At 32.6% G+C, this 16,636-nt stretch overlaps 1 protein-coding gene and 1 pseudogene across 1 annotated transcript; both read right to left on the minus strand.

Moving 5' to 3' along the window:
• Positions 1 to 14,483: 14,483 nt before the first annotated feature.
• LOC149576218 (F-box/kelch-repeat protein At2g44130-like) lies at positions 14,484 to 15,044 on the minus strand. Its single transcript, XM_089794063.1, has one exon. The coding sequence runs from the start codon at positions 15,042 to 15,044 to the stop codon at positions 14,484 to 14,486; it is 561 nt and encodes a 186-aa protein (XP_089650189.1).
• A 271-nt stretch (positions 15,045 to 15,315) lies between these two features.
• LOC149576219 (F-box/kelch-repeat protein At1g80440-like) lies at positions 15,316 to 16,353 on the minus strand (annotated as a pseudogene).
• Positions 16,354 to 16,636: the final 283 nt, after the last annotated feature.

Here is a 16,636-nt window from a genome sequence, read left to right on the forward strand (position 1 = left end):
ATTTTTTCCTCTCCTGTTGTCTCTTGAATTTGATTGAGCATTGAAAGCTTACTCTTGGGAAGATGTTGATTTGTCAATCCAGTGCTTATGGGTTTCAAGACTACCCATCAAGTCATTCATTATCAAAATAGTGAGGTCCTTTTCCTCTTCAATGGTCATCACAAGATTATCATACTTTGGAGGCAGACTCCTCAATATCTTCTCCACTTTTCTCCACTCCTCATAATCTTCTCCATTTGATTTCAAGTGGTTTATGAAACTAGAGCTCCTTGAGCTAAAATCTGTAATAGACTCATTATCCTTCATTTGAAGGTTCTCAAACTCCCTTCGAATCATTTGTAACTTCACTACACAAACTTTATCAATCCCTTTGAAATTTGTCTCAAGGATATCCTATGCTTCCTTTTAATAATTAGTTGTTGTTATCTTAGGAAAATTTGTTTCTATCTTGGTTGCCTCAATCAAGCTTAAATCTTTTGCATCCCTTCTTCTTGACTCCTTTAATTGAGTTTTTTGATGGTTGGTGAGGGCAACATATTGTGGTGGGTTGGTTAAATTATTTAACCCATTTATCACAAACTACCACAAGTCATGTGCGACCATAATGGTTCTCATCTTCTTTGCCCAAGTGTCATAATTCTGTCCATTAAAAGATAGTGGATGATGCCAAGTCTTTTTGGCATCTCCAGTCATGTCTCCTACACAACAATGTCAAACACCCAGAAACTATGCCCAAACTCACAAGGATGTGGAGCCTTATAGCTCAGATACCATGTAAAGAACATCAAAAAATCCATAGATTGTTGAAGCAGTTGAGTGATAAGTGGTGCCAAGTAACTTGATTTTGCCTGTGACTTGGCACTCTACCTTGCCGAGCAACTTGACACTACATGTCACTCGGCTGCTTCGATAATTTGTGAATTTTTTGAAGTTTTTTGCAGCACTATACAATTTTTTGTTGCATAGCCTTATATATGATCTTATTCTAAATTTCTAGAATCTTTGAATGTATAGTTCCAACAGCTTTTCCATTGCCTTCATCAATGGAGACATTGCCTTCAAAAATCCCAACAACAATGTAAATAAAATCAACAAAAATGAATGAAACAATTACTCCAAAATTCTATCAAAGAAATTTCTTTCAAAAAAGGAACATGAGTCAAAATCAAACTCCATATAACTCTATTTCTATCTTCTTCTAAAAAAATTAAAATTAAAAGAGAGAGGCAAAAATAGCAAAAATAATTAGTAATTGGTTTGAAGTTGTGTGTAGATCATCATATTCCTCAATTTAAATCTAGTAGAAAAATATTTATATAAATCAGTTTGATTTTAAAATTTTATTTATTTGTAAACATTGAAATACTAATATATTTAAGATTCTATAATTTAATTTAAATATGATTTTTTGATGCTTCTCCCCTTCACTTTAGTTCAATTATATTGCATATCCCCACAGCTACGCACATTATGAAGCAAACTAACCACTTCAAAACAATTTAAGTTTTATGAAACCATAATTTTATAAACAGTTTAAATTTATAAGCAATTTAAGTTTTAGGCATTCTACAATGACGCATTTTTGTCACAACTTATTTTCAAATATTAAATATCCTTTTTCCAAGATTAAAAGTTTGCATGGGGATGCTCAAACCACTAAAATTTAAGTTGAAATTGCAATTAAGCAGTCTCATATAGGGACATGGGTAAGAATACAATATATTTTCTTTTTAAGAATGTTTGTCTCATAATACGAACTGCAAAATTGGATGAATCTCAAATAATTATAATTTGAAAAATCCCAACAAAAATTTAAATAAAACGAAGAAAAATGAATGGCAGAATTTGGAGGAAAAATACTTCAAAACTCTATCAAAGAAATTTCTTTCAAAAAACAAAGGCAAACCAAAATCAAACTCCATATGTCTCTGTTTCTATCTTCTTCTAAGAAAGAAAATTAAAAATAGTAAAACATTTACATATATTAAAATGATTTAATTTAGACATTGTGACAATCATACTTTTATGTCCCACAAATCAACATATTAAAGTAGTACATCTACGTACTCAGATTTAGCACCTACTTTAAAAGAGGAAGACTTGGTGCATCAATTTTCAGACAAAAGAAATGCTAAATTTAGTGTAGTTGAGGAAGAAAAAAGAATATAATAGTCGATTTGAAGGAAGAAGGAAAAAGAATAGCAATCAAATAGTAATAGTGGCCATAGGTTCGATAATGTTGTGGGACAAGTATTGAGGCATCTCAACAGAAATGCATCTCCCTGTGTTCACCCTTGTTTCCAACGGAGGGTAATACATGAACAACACTTTAATGTTTTTGCCCACTTAAGAAATTCTTAAATAATTCTGATGCTTGCCAAATCTTACCAGTGCTCACATGAATTCAAAACAAAGTTGATATAGCTGTAATCTTGATATAGTTGTAACGTCTCAAACAAATATATTTCCCAGCATATGTTGTGTTGTCTATACCCAGCAGAAAGTGTCTTCATATATACTATTTTTTCCTATATTTACTCACTTTTTATAAAATAGTTCCAAATATAGAATACGTCCGATGTTCTGATTATTTTTAATCGATCTCACTATTTTTAGAAATATCAGTTGCATTGAAAAAATAAATTATATTTTTTACTACTTTTATTATATTAATATTGTTTTTATATTAAATATAATAAAGATCAATAAGTTATAAATTATTAAAAAAATAGATATAATAAAATTATATTTAAAAAATAGGCAAAAGACGGTAAATTGTGAGCCTCTTATCAAAAGAGGTCTTGAGTTTGAATCTACTCGTTAGTCTTGGCTTTAGCCTCTTATTGATCCAAAAAAAAATTATATTTTAAAAATTGATCAAACAAGTAGATTCTTTAATTTAAAAAAATAACAAATTGATAAAAATATCTAGTGAAATACAATAAAAGAATCAAATCAAATTTTATATATGTATGTATGTGTGTGTGTGTGTGTGTGTGTGTGTGTGTGTGTGTGTGTGTGTGTGTGTGTGTGTGTGTGTGTGTGTGTGTGTGTGTGTGTGTGTGTGTGTGTGTGTGTGTGTGTGTGTGTGTGTGTGTGTGATTAATTAATTAATTATTACAATTACTAAAGATACAATTAGCTTTTTAGCTAAACTTTGTTTGATTAAGTGGAAGAAATGATTATGAGACAAGTTCAAAACATAATAATAGATCTTTCAATTTAATAATATCTCATTAAAATAATATAAAAATTAATTCTTAAATAGAACTTCAAACATCACAAAATAAATATAATAATAATGGAGAAGATCTCTTCTACTTTGAATTTAGAATTTAAAGATAATTTTCAAAAACAAAAATGTATACAAACCTAAAATAACATTAAGTTAAAAAGAGTAGGAAGCAAAATGGGAAATGCAATATGCAAAATTTTCACTCCTGGAAGAGTTCTTCAAAATAAAATTACTATGTGTGAGGAAAAACTGAAGAACATGGATAATGTTTTGTCAAAATAGATACATTTGCCATCAAATATTATGCAACTAGCAGAGAGATGAAACTAAAACCAGTGCAATTTTCTTTTTTTGATGGAACGGTACAAATTTGGGATTCCTCATGAGAGCCAGATGTACAATACTCTAATCAATGTCATGACAGATCTATATAAACCAAATGAAGTTGCTAAACTCTATGATGAAATGATACAATGCAACTTAAAACCCACCATTCAGACCTACAACATGCTTATGCACCTACATTGAAGGACATGAGGGCTCCTCATTTTAATCCAGGTGGGAGGTTGGCGTGTTGGCATACGGTGGATGGAGGAAGGAGTATAGAGGGAGGTAGTATGATGGATGGAGGGAGGAGTAAGGAGGGAGGTAGTATGATAGATGGATGGAAGAGTATGAAGGGGGGTAGTACAATAAATGGAGAGAGGAGTATGGATGGACGTAGTACAAAAGATGGAGGGAGGAGTACAGAGTGAGTAGTACAACAGATGGATGGAGGATTATGGAGGGAGGTAGTATTATAGATGGAGGGAGGTAGTATGACAGATGGAGGGAGGAGTATGGAGGGAGGTAGCACGGAAGATAGAGGGAGGAGTATAGAGGGAGTAGCATGAGGAATGGATGGAGGATTACGGAGGGAGGTAGTACAATGAATGGAGGGAGGAGTATGGAGGGTTTGCATTGCTAGGTGTACAAAGAGAGAACAATAATATTATGCATATAACATATAGATATGAAATGCCTAATATCAATTCATGAATCTAGACACGTAAAGAAAATGGAATTCCAAATGCAAGTAACATTTGCAAATCACAACAGTTATGGTTACATAGGCATTTAGACAAGATTGAACAAATATAGAGCAATCGTCACTTGAAAATGATTAGCAAATCTAGCACATAGTGAGATATTTGAGAAATACATCTCATGGCAGAATAGGGTGATATCAAACAAATGAAACTATGAGGGAAGAATAGGGAGGATCTTCCACTTCTTAAACTGTGCACAAACTACCTTCAACCTCTACTCTCTAGAAATACAAAACAAAATCAAATCCAAGCCATGATGATGACAATGCCATCCATCTCCTTATAAAGGTCTCCAAGATGAATCTATAATTTTACAAGTACATGCCAACAATATCAAATATTTCATTAATTGTTTTAATTTGGGTCCCATATTTATTAATCAATTAAAGGTCCTTATTATTTAATTTAACTTCAGGAACCAATTAATTAATTGATTATTACATTAAAATTGGGGACATCATAGAGATTTGGTTAATGTTTGGTTTCTCTATTCGTGGTCTTGTGAACATTATGGAAATCATCTTTGGTTAAATTCAGGGGCTTAAGCAGGATACTTATATCTTTTGGTGTATTCTTTTTGCTAACATTCTTTGGTATATATGGAAGATAAGTAGAGGTATGTGAAGTCTTTATTGATTATTCATCCATCTTGGAGAATAGGAGGTGATAGAGGAGCAAAATTTGAGAAGGGCTAGTAGCTAAGGCTTGGGATACAAGGAGATTGCTTGGTGGGCTTGCAAGTACCAGTTTAGATCTTCCTTAGGGGTTTCTACCAGAGTGTGGAACTAGACTAGCTAGGGTTTGGCTGGGATCTTGTGGGATCTTACAGAACTATTACTTGCTTTGTATTTGGTTGTAACCGGGAAGGCCTTACAACTTGACACATTACATGTACTTAGTTATATTTATAAATAAAAGAGTTTCATTTGGTATCACATTGTGTATCTTGTGTTGTATTTTTGCTATGTGGTTATTAGCTAGGGGCTAGGACATCTCCTTTAGGTATTCTCCTACCTTGCACTACATTATTTTACTTCACCCACATTCACATCAGCCATATTTAAATTTTCTCTAGATTGATTGCCTTTTTTTCTAGCATTCACTTGCATAATGCCCAAATTTATGGCAATAATAACATTCTATATTACTCTTGTAAGAGTTGTAGTTATTCTTACCTCCTCTAGAGTTATTTTGATATTTGCTTGCTCCCTCTTTATTGTCAACTCATCTTGAGCTTTCTCCTCCAACATTACATTGTTTGGAGTTTCCATGACCTCTTCCTGTAGAGCCTCTACCAGAGCCATTTCTTCCTCTCCCCCCGCCTCTTTTATTGGGCTGACCTTTGAAGTCTTTCTCTTGGGAAGATGTTGTTGATCTATTAATCCAATGCTCATGGGTTTGAAGTGTGCCCATAAACTCATCCATTTTCAAATTAGTGAGGTCCTTTGCCTCTTCAATCGTCATCACAAGATTATCATATTTTGGAGCCAGACTTCTCAATATCTTTTCAACTATTCTCTGCTCCTCATAATCTTCTCCATTTGATTTCAACTGGTTTATCAAACTAGAAATCCTTAAGCTAAAGTCTACAATAGACTCATTATCCTTCATTTGAAGGTTCTCAAACTCCCTTCTAATAATATGTAGCTTTACTACATGAACTTTATCAATCTCTTTGAAATTCTTCTTAAGGATAACCCATGCTTCATTTGAATAATTAGTTGTTGCTATCTTAGGAAAAATTGTTTCTATCATGGCTATCTCAATAAAGCTTAAAGATTTTGCATCCCTTCTTCTTGACTCCTTCAACTAAGTCTTTTGATGGTTGGTGAGGGCAGTATATAATGTTGGGTCAATTACATCATTGAACCCATTTACCTCAAACTTGCACAAGTCAATTGCAACCATAATAGTTCTCATCTTCTTTGCCCAAGTTTCATAATTTTGTCCATTAAAGGATGGTGGTTCCTACCAAGTCTTTCCTACATCTCCAACCATGTCTCCTACACAACAAACTTCAACACCTAGAAAAATGCCCAAACTCACAAGGATGTGGGACCTAATGGCTCTAATGCCATGTAAAAAAATCAAAATTTCACAAAACTTGTTGGAGCAATCAAGTTAATTGGGAAGGTAAGGTGTTGAGATAGAGCATTGTTTAGTTGCTCAACAACAAAGGACTGAGTTACTCAATCACCAAAGGGATCTTGGTAGACTAAGAACTCAATAGAGATAGAGATCAAGTTCCTTGGTCAATGGGAGCCGATTTACTTGGCTCAAACACAAGCTAAGTGTTGCAAAGGGAAACAACAATAGTCCAGAAAATGCTTAATGGTTTCTCCTTTATTTTTCCAAAAACTACTAACATGTACATCAGAATGTGTCAATGGATACAAGATAAAAGCACAATAGATTTGAGATTGACAAGTATGCATGCTTTCTTTCAATTAACTAAATCAAACTAATAAAAATCTAGAGAATGAACTACAAACTCTAGAAGAACAAAATATCTAAATACTTAAAACAAATTTACAATAGCGTATGGATATATACAATAAGCATGGAGCAATCACTTCTCATACATGAGAAAACATTACTTTCACAAAACTCATAAAGTCAATCCCACATGTTGCTACTACACACTAACTCTTTCTATTTCTGTTGAACTCATCTCTTTTCTTCAAAATGTCTAGGATCTGTCTTATGGAATGAAAGAACATTCCCTCCTTTTTTCATTTTCCTTCTCACAGATTTTCCCCCTCATTTTCAAATTTCAAACTCACCTACTAGTATTAAATGTGATGTATGTTGGAGCTGCAAACTATCAAACATGGTAGGTGGGTACACTGAAGGCTCATGGGACAACTAGAAAAACATTAAATATTCTAACATGTATATCTTATTTCATCATTGAACTTGACCTTTTGACTGTATGCAATCAAATCTCTTAGAATGTGCAAATGACTCTATGTTTTCTATGCACATTCCCAATTACTGAGCCCTTTGTTGGAATGTGAATGTATTCGAATAGTCCACAAACCTTATAAATTCTTCCAAATCCCATGTGTGATTCAATTTGTATTCATATATAATACTTACCAACTTGAGTTCCTTTACATAAACCACATCATCGAAAATGGTCCTCGCTAGATCATATTTCAATTCAACTATTTGTCAAACAATAGGTGCTTTGTCATCTTCTATGTACTCTACATTTATCTACAATCATTTCGTCAAATATTTGACATGAAATTCCTTGTACATGTTTTCTGGAGCTCCTCTTATGTGCTTATTGCCAAAGCAACATTTTCGAAGATAGATATTCATCTTCAATCAGATGATTTTGGTTTATTGCTTTGGATTTCTTGAAGGGTCTACAACTCCCAAATGCATCTTCATAATACCCGCATGAACATCTATAAGAGTATTGTTGATATAATGGCTCCCATGAGTTTCTATGAAGCTTTTTCCAACTATGCATCTTGATTCATGCCTGAGATTGTAAGTTGTCTTCATATTGTGCCTTGATAGCCATCCATAATCTATTCAAAGTATTAGTTCTACTCTCAATCTCTGTGTACATGATTTCCAAAGCCTTTGTTAGGAACTTTTTTTAGATTATATCTTCTAACTTTATTTGAAAGTTGGAGTTTGGGCTCAAAAGTCTGAGTTAGGATTTTGACACAACCTTGGAGTGGAATTCAAATCTTAAATTAAAATTTTGAAAAGTTAAGGTTTGGGGAGAGAGAGTAAGTATAGGTTCAAGGAGAGAGAGTGAGAAGGCTAATCATTAACTCCAACTCTCCAATCTTAACTTTTCTAGAAGGTTATGATTTTGGGAGAGAGAGTAAATAGTTGTTACTTTGATTTTCTTTTCTCATTTAACTTAAAGTTTTGAAATATTGACCTGCTAAATACCAAGGCAATGCTCTTTTAATATTTTAGTCAATAGGCTATTTGTGGGAACTTTGTTCCTAAAAATTTAATTTTTGACAAAAAAGTTGTTAGTTGATTGGAAAATTTGACTGTTTGGCCCGTAAATTGCAAATCCTTCCCGCTAATTATTTATCGGCGAATTTTTTTATCTCACTACACTTTTAACTCTTGGTTTTATAGTTATTAGTTGTTATCTCCACTTTTAACTATTGTTTTTCTTTTTCTATTTATTAGTTGGGATGTCCACATTAGTTCATATGTTATTCATTTAATTTTTAATTTTTAAAATTGATTTTGATTTTATTTTTTAAATTATTTTAATTTTTTTATTAGTTTTTTTTTTCCTTTAATTTTTTTTTTAAGTTTCTATAATTTATTTAGTCAATAGAATATTTGTTAGACATATTTTTTTAATATTTTTCTTATTAATTTTTCATAATATATTTTTTGATGGGGTTCTTTAAATGATTATTTTTTCATATTTGATAAATTTAATTTAAATAAATAATCTTTATTAATCTATTTAAAAGATTTTAGTATATATTATTTTATTTTAATTAAAAATTATTAATAATCTAATATGTTCACATAAGATTATATTTTAAATATTCACTTTTAACTATTGTTTTTCTTTTCTTATTTATTTTTAAAAAAATACTTGTGATCTCCTTATGTTGTGTCCATTATTTTTTCATATTTCTTTTTGTATTTCTGCTATTAATTTTTCATAATAAATTTTTTGAAGGATTTTTTTTTTAAATGATTGTTTTTTCATATTTTATAAATTGAACTTAATTGTAAAATCTTGAAATTATTGAACATATTACATAAGCAATATTCAGATTTTTTTAATATTGTAAATTTTATATCTACGCTTTCATCTTCGACTTTTTTATTTTTTATTTTCATTTTTAAAAAACTTGTATTTACATTATTTAGTGTTCATTCTACATTTTTCTCTTAAATCCCATCTCTATCCCAGCACATGCTAGTTAATATTATTTTTGATGAAGAATATTCTTGAGAAAAACAATAGGCTTTTCTTACCACTTGAGATTTTATGAAATGTATTAAATTTTAGAATTAATTTAAAAATTATGACTTTAACCTTTTACAAATAATAATTTTTCAAAATATATAGATAAACAAATTTCTAATTTTTTAAATAATAGATTGATACAAATATATTATAAAATAATAATAAAAATACTTAATTTAACTTATAATTGTAAATATATATATAAAAAAATTGAATAAGCAAGATTAATTAAAACTAAGTTTTACACTAAAGTAGAAAACATAACAGATATTTTAAAATAAGAATATCAAAAATTAATTCTTAAATACAACTTCAACCATCAAAATTAAATATAATAGAAAAGATAGACTAGACTTCTATTTAGAATTTAGAATTACAAATAATTTCCACACACTAAAATCGACGCAACATTAATCTAAAATCAATTTCTGGGTGAATCTGAACCTTAAGGCGGGAGGGTCAAAATGAGTCTGAAAAGAAAGGAGAAACGCAATATGTGAAACACAATATGGATAACGTTTTGTCAATGTAGAGGTAAGGCAATACAGTTTTTCCCTCTTTAAAATTTGTTTATTTGTAAATGGGACTATACAATTTTCTGCTGCGGAGGTTTATATGTGATCATTTGAAAAGAGAGAAGATTAAAACTAAATATCTTCACCAGATACAACCTGAGAGGAGGATAGACATGTCCCATCAGAAGTAACAAGAGAAAAATGTAACTCCTATTATGTTAAGCCTGCATAGATTTATGAAAAAATGCAGTGTTCTTGTCCCCTTCCTGAAGCTAGTCAACTCGAGCCTTTTGTTTCCAATAAATTTTTTCTCTAACATCCCACTTAGCTAAATTAGTGGAAGCTTGGGATTTTGCTATGCCAAGAGCTTCATAAAAACCCAGATCCTGAATCTACTTGGTAATAACATCAAGACAATCTTGAGCCCTCTTCTTCAAAATGTGGAGTTTACCAAAACAATTCTTGTTCCAATACTTCAACTTCCTTTTAACATATTGAAGTTTTTTAGAGAAGGAAAACATAGTAGTGCCATAGGCAAGGCCTCCCTGTCTCCACCAGCGAGCCATTAAGTCATGAAGAGAAAATTCTCGAAACCACATCAGCAAGAACTTTAAAGGGAGGCTTCTTGGGGACAGCAACATAACTAGTTGTGAGCTTAATAGGCTAGTGGTCAGAACCTCTCCAATCAAGAATTTCAAAAGAGAGAGAAAAAGAGCCACAATTCCAAAAGCAAGAAACAAGGAACCTATCCAAGTGTTTTGAGATGGCATCATTTCCAACCCTTTGATTGTTCCAAGTAAAGAGCCCATTGAGAGGTTTGACATCAGAGAGATGTAAAAGATCAATATTTTGTTAAAGAAGCTTAGAAGAAGGACCCAAGCGAGCCAGTCCACCCCTCTTCTCCTTTAGATTGAGTACAGAGTTGAAATATCTAGCCACAATCCAAGGCAAGAAAGGATGACAGCTTCTGACATGCCTAATATGTTCCTAGAGCTTGAGCTTACTAGGGAGATCAATAGGAGCATACACATTAGTAACAAGAATCATCTCTCCAGTTTCTAGAGAGGATGCAACTAGTGAGAGAGCTGAGACGCAAGAGATCTAGTAAAGTGGCATAACTTTTGTAGGATCCCAGCAAATGGCAAGACCAAAAAAGCTCCCCAAAGCACCAACACACTGAAATTGCCCTAGAAACTAAATTTTAGGAGCACATCTAAACATGGAGTCCACTGAAAGCTAGTCTCCTAGATACAAAGAATATCCGACGAATGATCAACCATTGGCTTGTGAATAGCTTTTTGTCTGGGGATACTATTCAACCCCCTCACATTCCATGAGAGAATAATCATTGAGTAGAGTGGGGAAAATTCTTATCCAAGGTCATAACAACCCTAGACTCTACCAGTAAATCTCCTGTAAGTTTTATTTTTTCTTGATCCTACTTTTGCCCAACTCTTAAGGGAGTAGAAAAAGAGACTATCTTAAATGGTCTTTGCATCAAGCCCAAACCAAAAGAAGATCTCTTTCCTTTACCAGAGGCAAACACATCTTTAACCAGGTCTACTAGAAGAACATCCTTTTCCTGAGGAGCAGGAGAAACCACAAGGGTACCATACTCAGGGCCAATAGAAGTCTTTGGCATCTACTGAGCAACAACATCCCGGTTGCCACTTAGAATAGAACTCCTCCCCTCTAAGCCAGTAGCTGCACACTGAACCTCTATAGGAATACCTTCTTCTATGACCACGTTATCAAGAACCTCAAAATAATTGAACCCTGAGTCCACTTGCTGATCTAGATGAGCTTGCTTATGGTCTCGCCCCTTAGCATGAGTTCGAGCTCAGATAAAACATCCTTATCAAGACCAGTAGAATTGGATGGCCCTTGCGCCTAACTTGAAGTATTCATTTGAGCTTTCCCTTTAACTTTAATATCTATTTGAACATTTCCTTTTCCAATACTAACAGTTTGACCATTCCCCATACCATCATTGGCCAATTTATTATAATCATTGAATTACTAGTATATTTAAGATTTTATAATTTAATTTAAATAACATTTTGTGACTCTTGACACTTCACTCCCCATTCACCCTATCTCAACAATATTGCATATCCCCAAAACAACTTAAGTTTGATGAAATCATAATTTTATAAACAATTTAAATTTATAACCATTCTACAATGATCCCCCATTTTTGCTAGAGCTTATTTTCAATTCCTAAATAATTGCAAGATTTCAATTAATCTTTTCCCAAGATTGAAAATTTGCATGGAGATACTCAAACCACTAAATTTAAGCTAAAATTGCACTTAAGTAGTGACATAGAGGGACATAAGGTAAGTATACAATATATTTTCTTTTTAAAATGTTTTTCTCATATATAGACTGCAAAATTGGATGAAAATCAAATAATTATAATTTCAAAGCATCCTTAAAAATCCAAACAACAATTTAAGTAAAACAAAAAAAAATGAAATCTCAACAAGAATTTAAATAAAACCAAGAACAATGAATGGTAGAATTTGGAGGAAAGATACTTCACAACTCTATCCGAGAAATTTCTTTCAAAAAAGAAAGGAAAACCGAAATCAATCTCCATATAACTCTATTTCTATCTTCTTCTAAAAAAGAAAATTAAAGAGTATAGACATAAATTACAAAAATTTGACACATACTGAAATGATTTGATTCAGAGAATGTGACAATCATACTTTTATGTCCCACAAATCAATATATTAAAGCAATACATATACATACCATGATTCAGCAGCCACTTTTAAAGATTATAACTTGGTGCATTAAATTTTAGGTAATAGCAAAGCCCAATTTAGAGTATAACTTAGTGCATTAAATTTCAGGTAATAGCAAAGCCAAATTTAGTGTATAACTTGGTGCATTAAATTCCAGGTAATAGCGAAGCCAAATTTAGAGTAAAATTGGTGCATTAAATTTCAGGTAATAGCAAAGCCAAATTTAGAGTAAAACTTGGTGCATTAAATTTCAGGTAATAGCAAAGCCAAATTTAGTGTATAACTTGGTGCATTAAATTTCAGGTAATAGCAAAGCCAAATTTAGAGTATAACTTGGTGCATTAAATTTCTAATAGCAAAGCCAAATTTAGAGTATAACTTGGTGCATTAAATTTCAGGTAATAGTAAAGCCAAATTTAGTGTATAACTTGGTGCATTAAATTTCAGGTAATAGCAAAGCCAAATTTAGAGTATAACTTGGTGCATTAAATTTCAGGTAATAGCAAAGTCAAATTTAGTGTATAACTTCGTGCATTAAATTTCAGGTAATAGCAAAGCCAAATTTAGAGTATAACTTGGTGCATTAAATTAGAGTAAAACTTGGTGCATTAAATTTCAGGTAATAGCAAAGCCAAATTTAGTGTATAACTTGGTGCATTAAATTTTAGGTAATAGCAAAGCCAAATTTAGACTATAACTTGGTGCATTAAATTTCAAGTAGTAGCAAAGCCAAATTTAGTGTATAACTTGGTGCATTAAATTTCAGGTAATAGCAAAGCCAAATTTAGTGTATAACTTGGTGCATTAAATTTCAGGTAATAGCAAAGCCAAATTTAGAGTATAACTTGGTGCATTAAATTTCAGGTAATAGCAAAGCCAAATTTAGTGTATAACTTGGTGCATTAAATTTCAGGTAATAGCAAAGCCAAATTTAGAGTATAACTTGGTGCATTAAATTTCATGTAATAATAGCAAAGCCAAATTTAGTGTATAACTTGGTGCATTGAATTTCAGGTAATGATCCCCCATTTTTGCGAGAGCTTATTTTCAATTCCTAAATAATAGCAAGATTTCAATTAATCTTTTCCGGAGATTGAAAATTTGCATGGAGATACTCAAACCACTAAATTTAAGCTAAAATTGCACTTAAGCAGTGACATAGAGGGACAGAAGGTAAGTATACAATATATTTTCTTTTTTAAAATATTTTTCTCATATATAGACTGCAAAATTGGATGAAAATCAAATAATCATAATTTCAAAGCATCCTTAAAAATCCAAACAACAATTTAAGTAAAACCAAAAAAAATGAAATCTCAACAAGAATTTAAATAAAACCAAGAACAATGAATGGCAGAATTTGGAGGAAAGATACTTCACAACTCTATTGGAGAAATTTCTTTCAAAAAAAAAAGGCAAACCGAAATCAATCTCTATATAACTCTAATTCTATTTTCTTCTGGAAAAGAAAATTAAAGAGTATAGACATAAATTACAAAAATTTGACACATACTGAAATGATTTGATTCAGAGATTGTGACAATCATACTTTTATGTTCCATAAATCAATATATTAAAGCAATACATATACATACTACGATTCGGCACCCGCTTTTAAAGATTATAACTTGGTGCATTAAATTTCAGGTAATAGAAAAGCCAAATTTAGAGTATAACTTGGTGCATTAAATTTTAAGTAATAGCAAAGTCAAATTTAGAGTATAACTTGGTGCATTAAATTTCAGATAATAGCAAAGCCAAATTTAGTGTATAACTCGGTGCATTAAATTTCAGGTAATAGCAAAGCCAAATTTAGAGTATAACTCGGTGCATTAAATTTCAGATAATAGCAAAGCCAAATTTAAAGTAGTTGAGGAAAAAAGCACAGTATAACAATCAATTTGAAGGAAGAAGCCTCTACTCATCTCTCTCCACATTGTAAACTGCAGTCCGGCTTGTGATTTCACCATTCATTCTTCCTCCTGCAACGTAAATCAGTCCTTCATGAGAAGATGCACAACACGCAAAATCTTCCTTTTGCAATATATGTGCACCTTTCTGCCATTTACAAGACACAAAATCAAAGATCAAAATGGCCCTGTAATTTCTCGCCAGTCTTTTGCACTTCAAACCTGCAGTGTACTTGTAGTGCTCATATGAACCTAATAAAACCAGTTTCTGTTTAACGCAGATACATTTGGAAAATGAGTAGAATTGAAATTGGGTAGGGACGGGAGGAAGTGTTTTCCATGATTTGTTGATGGGGTTGTATATAGCTACCAGAGGACCTACATTTCCAAGCAAACATATCAACTCCTTAGACCCACACTCGCTCAATCTTTCCTCATAAAACTTGGGATTTTCTAGCACGGACTTCCAATTTTTACAAACTATCTTCAGAATAGCGGGAGATTCACAAGATGTTTTCATTAAGATCTTTCTCACCAAATCTTCTGGAATTACCTCGAAATACTCCATTACCAACCAATTCTGCTGTTACACTCTGCTCAAATAAATTGCAACTCGTATTAAATTATTTTTCATAAGTTATATATATTGAAGTAGAATATGATTGACTCTAAATATAGGCATGCTTTTAAATATAGACATTGATTCTTAATTTTGAAATGTAACGCTGTAGAAGACGCATGTTTTGAGTATTTTTTTTTAAATTATTCAAGTAGAAGTACTAAATATATTGAAAAGACTTTCAATTACTAAATAATAGTTTCCCCTCTCAGCATCAGAATCAAATCATGAAAGTGGCCACAGATTTGATCTTGCTGCGGGACAAGTATTGAGGCATCTCAACAGAAACACATCTCCCTGTGTTAACCCCTGTTTCCAATGGAGGGTAATACATGTAGAAAACTTTATCTTTGGTGTCCGATTCAATCCCACTCAAGCAAATCCCATCATCCCCAAACACCGCAGCATCAACCCTGTCAAGCGGCTGAGGAAGCCCATCAACTTCCGCCCACAAATTCTGTGTAGAGTCAAATTGTGCCACAGCATCCCAGTAGAAGCAATACAGACGCCCAAATGCGGCCACAATGGGATGCACACAATCTGGAATAAACCAGACGTTGGGGAAAGTGGACCAAACTCCTCTTTCTGGATCGAACCGCTGAAGGTCCTCATCAAACAAGCTGACAACATACAGCATTCCTTTTATAAAAACCGAGGAACACAGCCACTCCTTTTGAAGCATGTTGGGAAGAAGCTTCCACTCATCTCTCTCCACGTTGTAAACTGCGGCCTAGCTCGTACTCTTCCAATCACATTGTCTTCCTCCTGCAATATAAATCTCATCTTCCTCAGGAGATGCACAGCACGCAAAGTCAAACATGATCTCTGTGGTGGGCGCATCTGCACCTTTGCTCCACTGGAAAGACACAAAATCAAAGACCAAAACAGTCATGTTTGATATTCTCTTCCTCTTTGAACCCACTCTGCAGCTCTCATATCTTAACCCTAATAAAACCAGTTTATGCTTCACACAAACACACTTGGAGAATGTGTCGAATTCAAATTGGGTAGGGACGGGAGGCAGTCTTCCCCATAACTGGTTAACGGGGTCAAATGTAGTTATGCGAACATTCTCAATCAAACATATCAACTCTTCGGACCTCCCACGACTCCTCCTGTCTTCGTAAAACTCTGAGTTTTCCAGCATTCTCTTCCAACTCTTACATACTTCCTTCACTCTTCCGTGAGGTGCAAAAGGCACTCTCATTAAGATTTCCCTTACCAACTCTTCTGGAATTACACTAAAATACTCCATCATTTGTATACACTGTTGAAACGATTCTCAAATAATCTTGATCTTACCAGTGCTCACGTGAATTCGAAACAAAGAGCATAGCTGTAACGTCTCAAACAAATAGATTTCCCAGCATATGCCATGTTATATATATACCGAGCAAAAAGTGCCTTGATACCTCGTGATTTTTTCTATATTTGCTCACTTTTTAAAAAATTGTTCCAAATATAGAATACGTCTGATGTTCTGAATATTTTTAATCGATCTCACTATTTTTAGAAATATCAGTTGCGTTGAAAAATTAAAT

Source organism: Cupressus sempervirens, chromosome 1 (genome assembly GCF_028749045.1).
Source record: "Cupressus sempervirens isolate cs-2001-9-10 chromosome 1, ASM2874904v1, whole genome shotgun sequence".
Lineage (NCBI taxonomy): Eukaryota > Viridiplantae > Streptophyta > Pinopsida > Cupressales > Cupressaceae > Cupressus > Cupressus sempervirens.

What these genes read in the sequence shown, in the direction of transcription:
- LOC149576218 (XM_089794063.1), bottom strand. Translation starts at nt 15,044, where the DNA reads ATGGAGTATTTCGAGGTAATTCCAGAAGATTTGGTGAGAAAGATCTTA.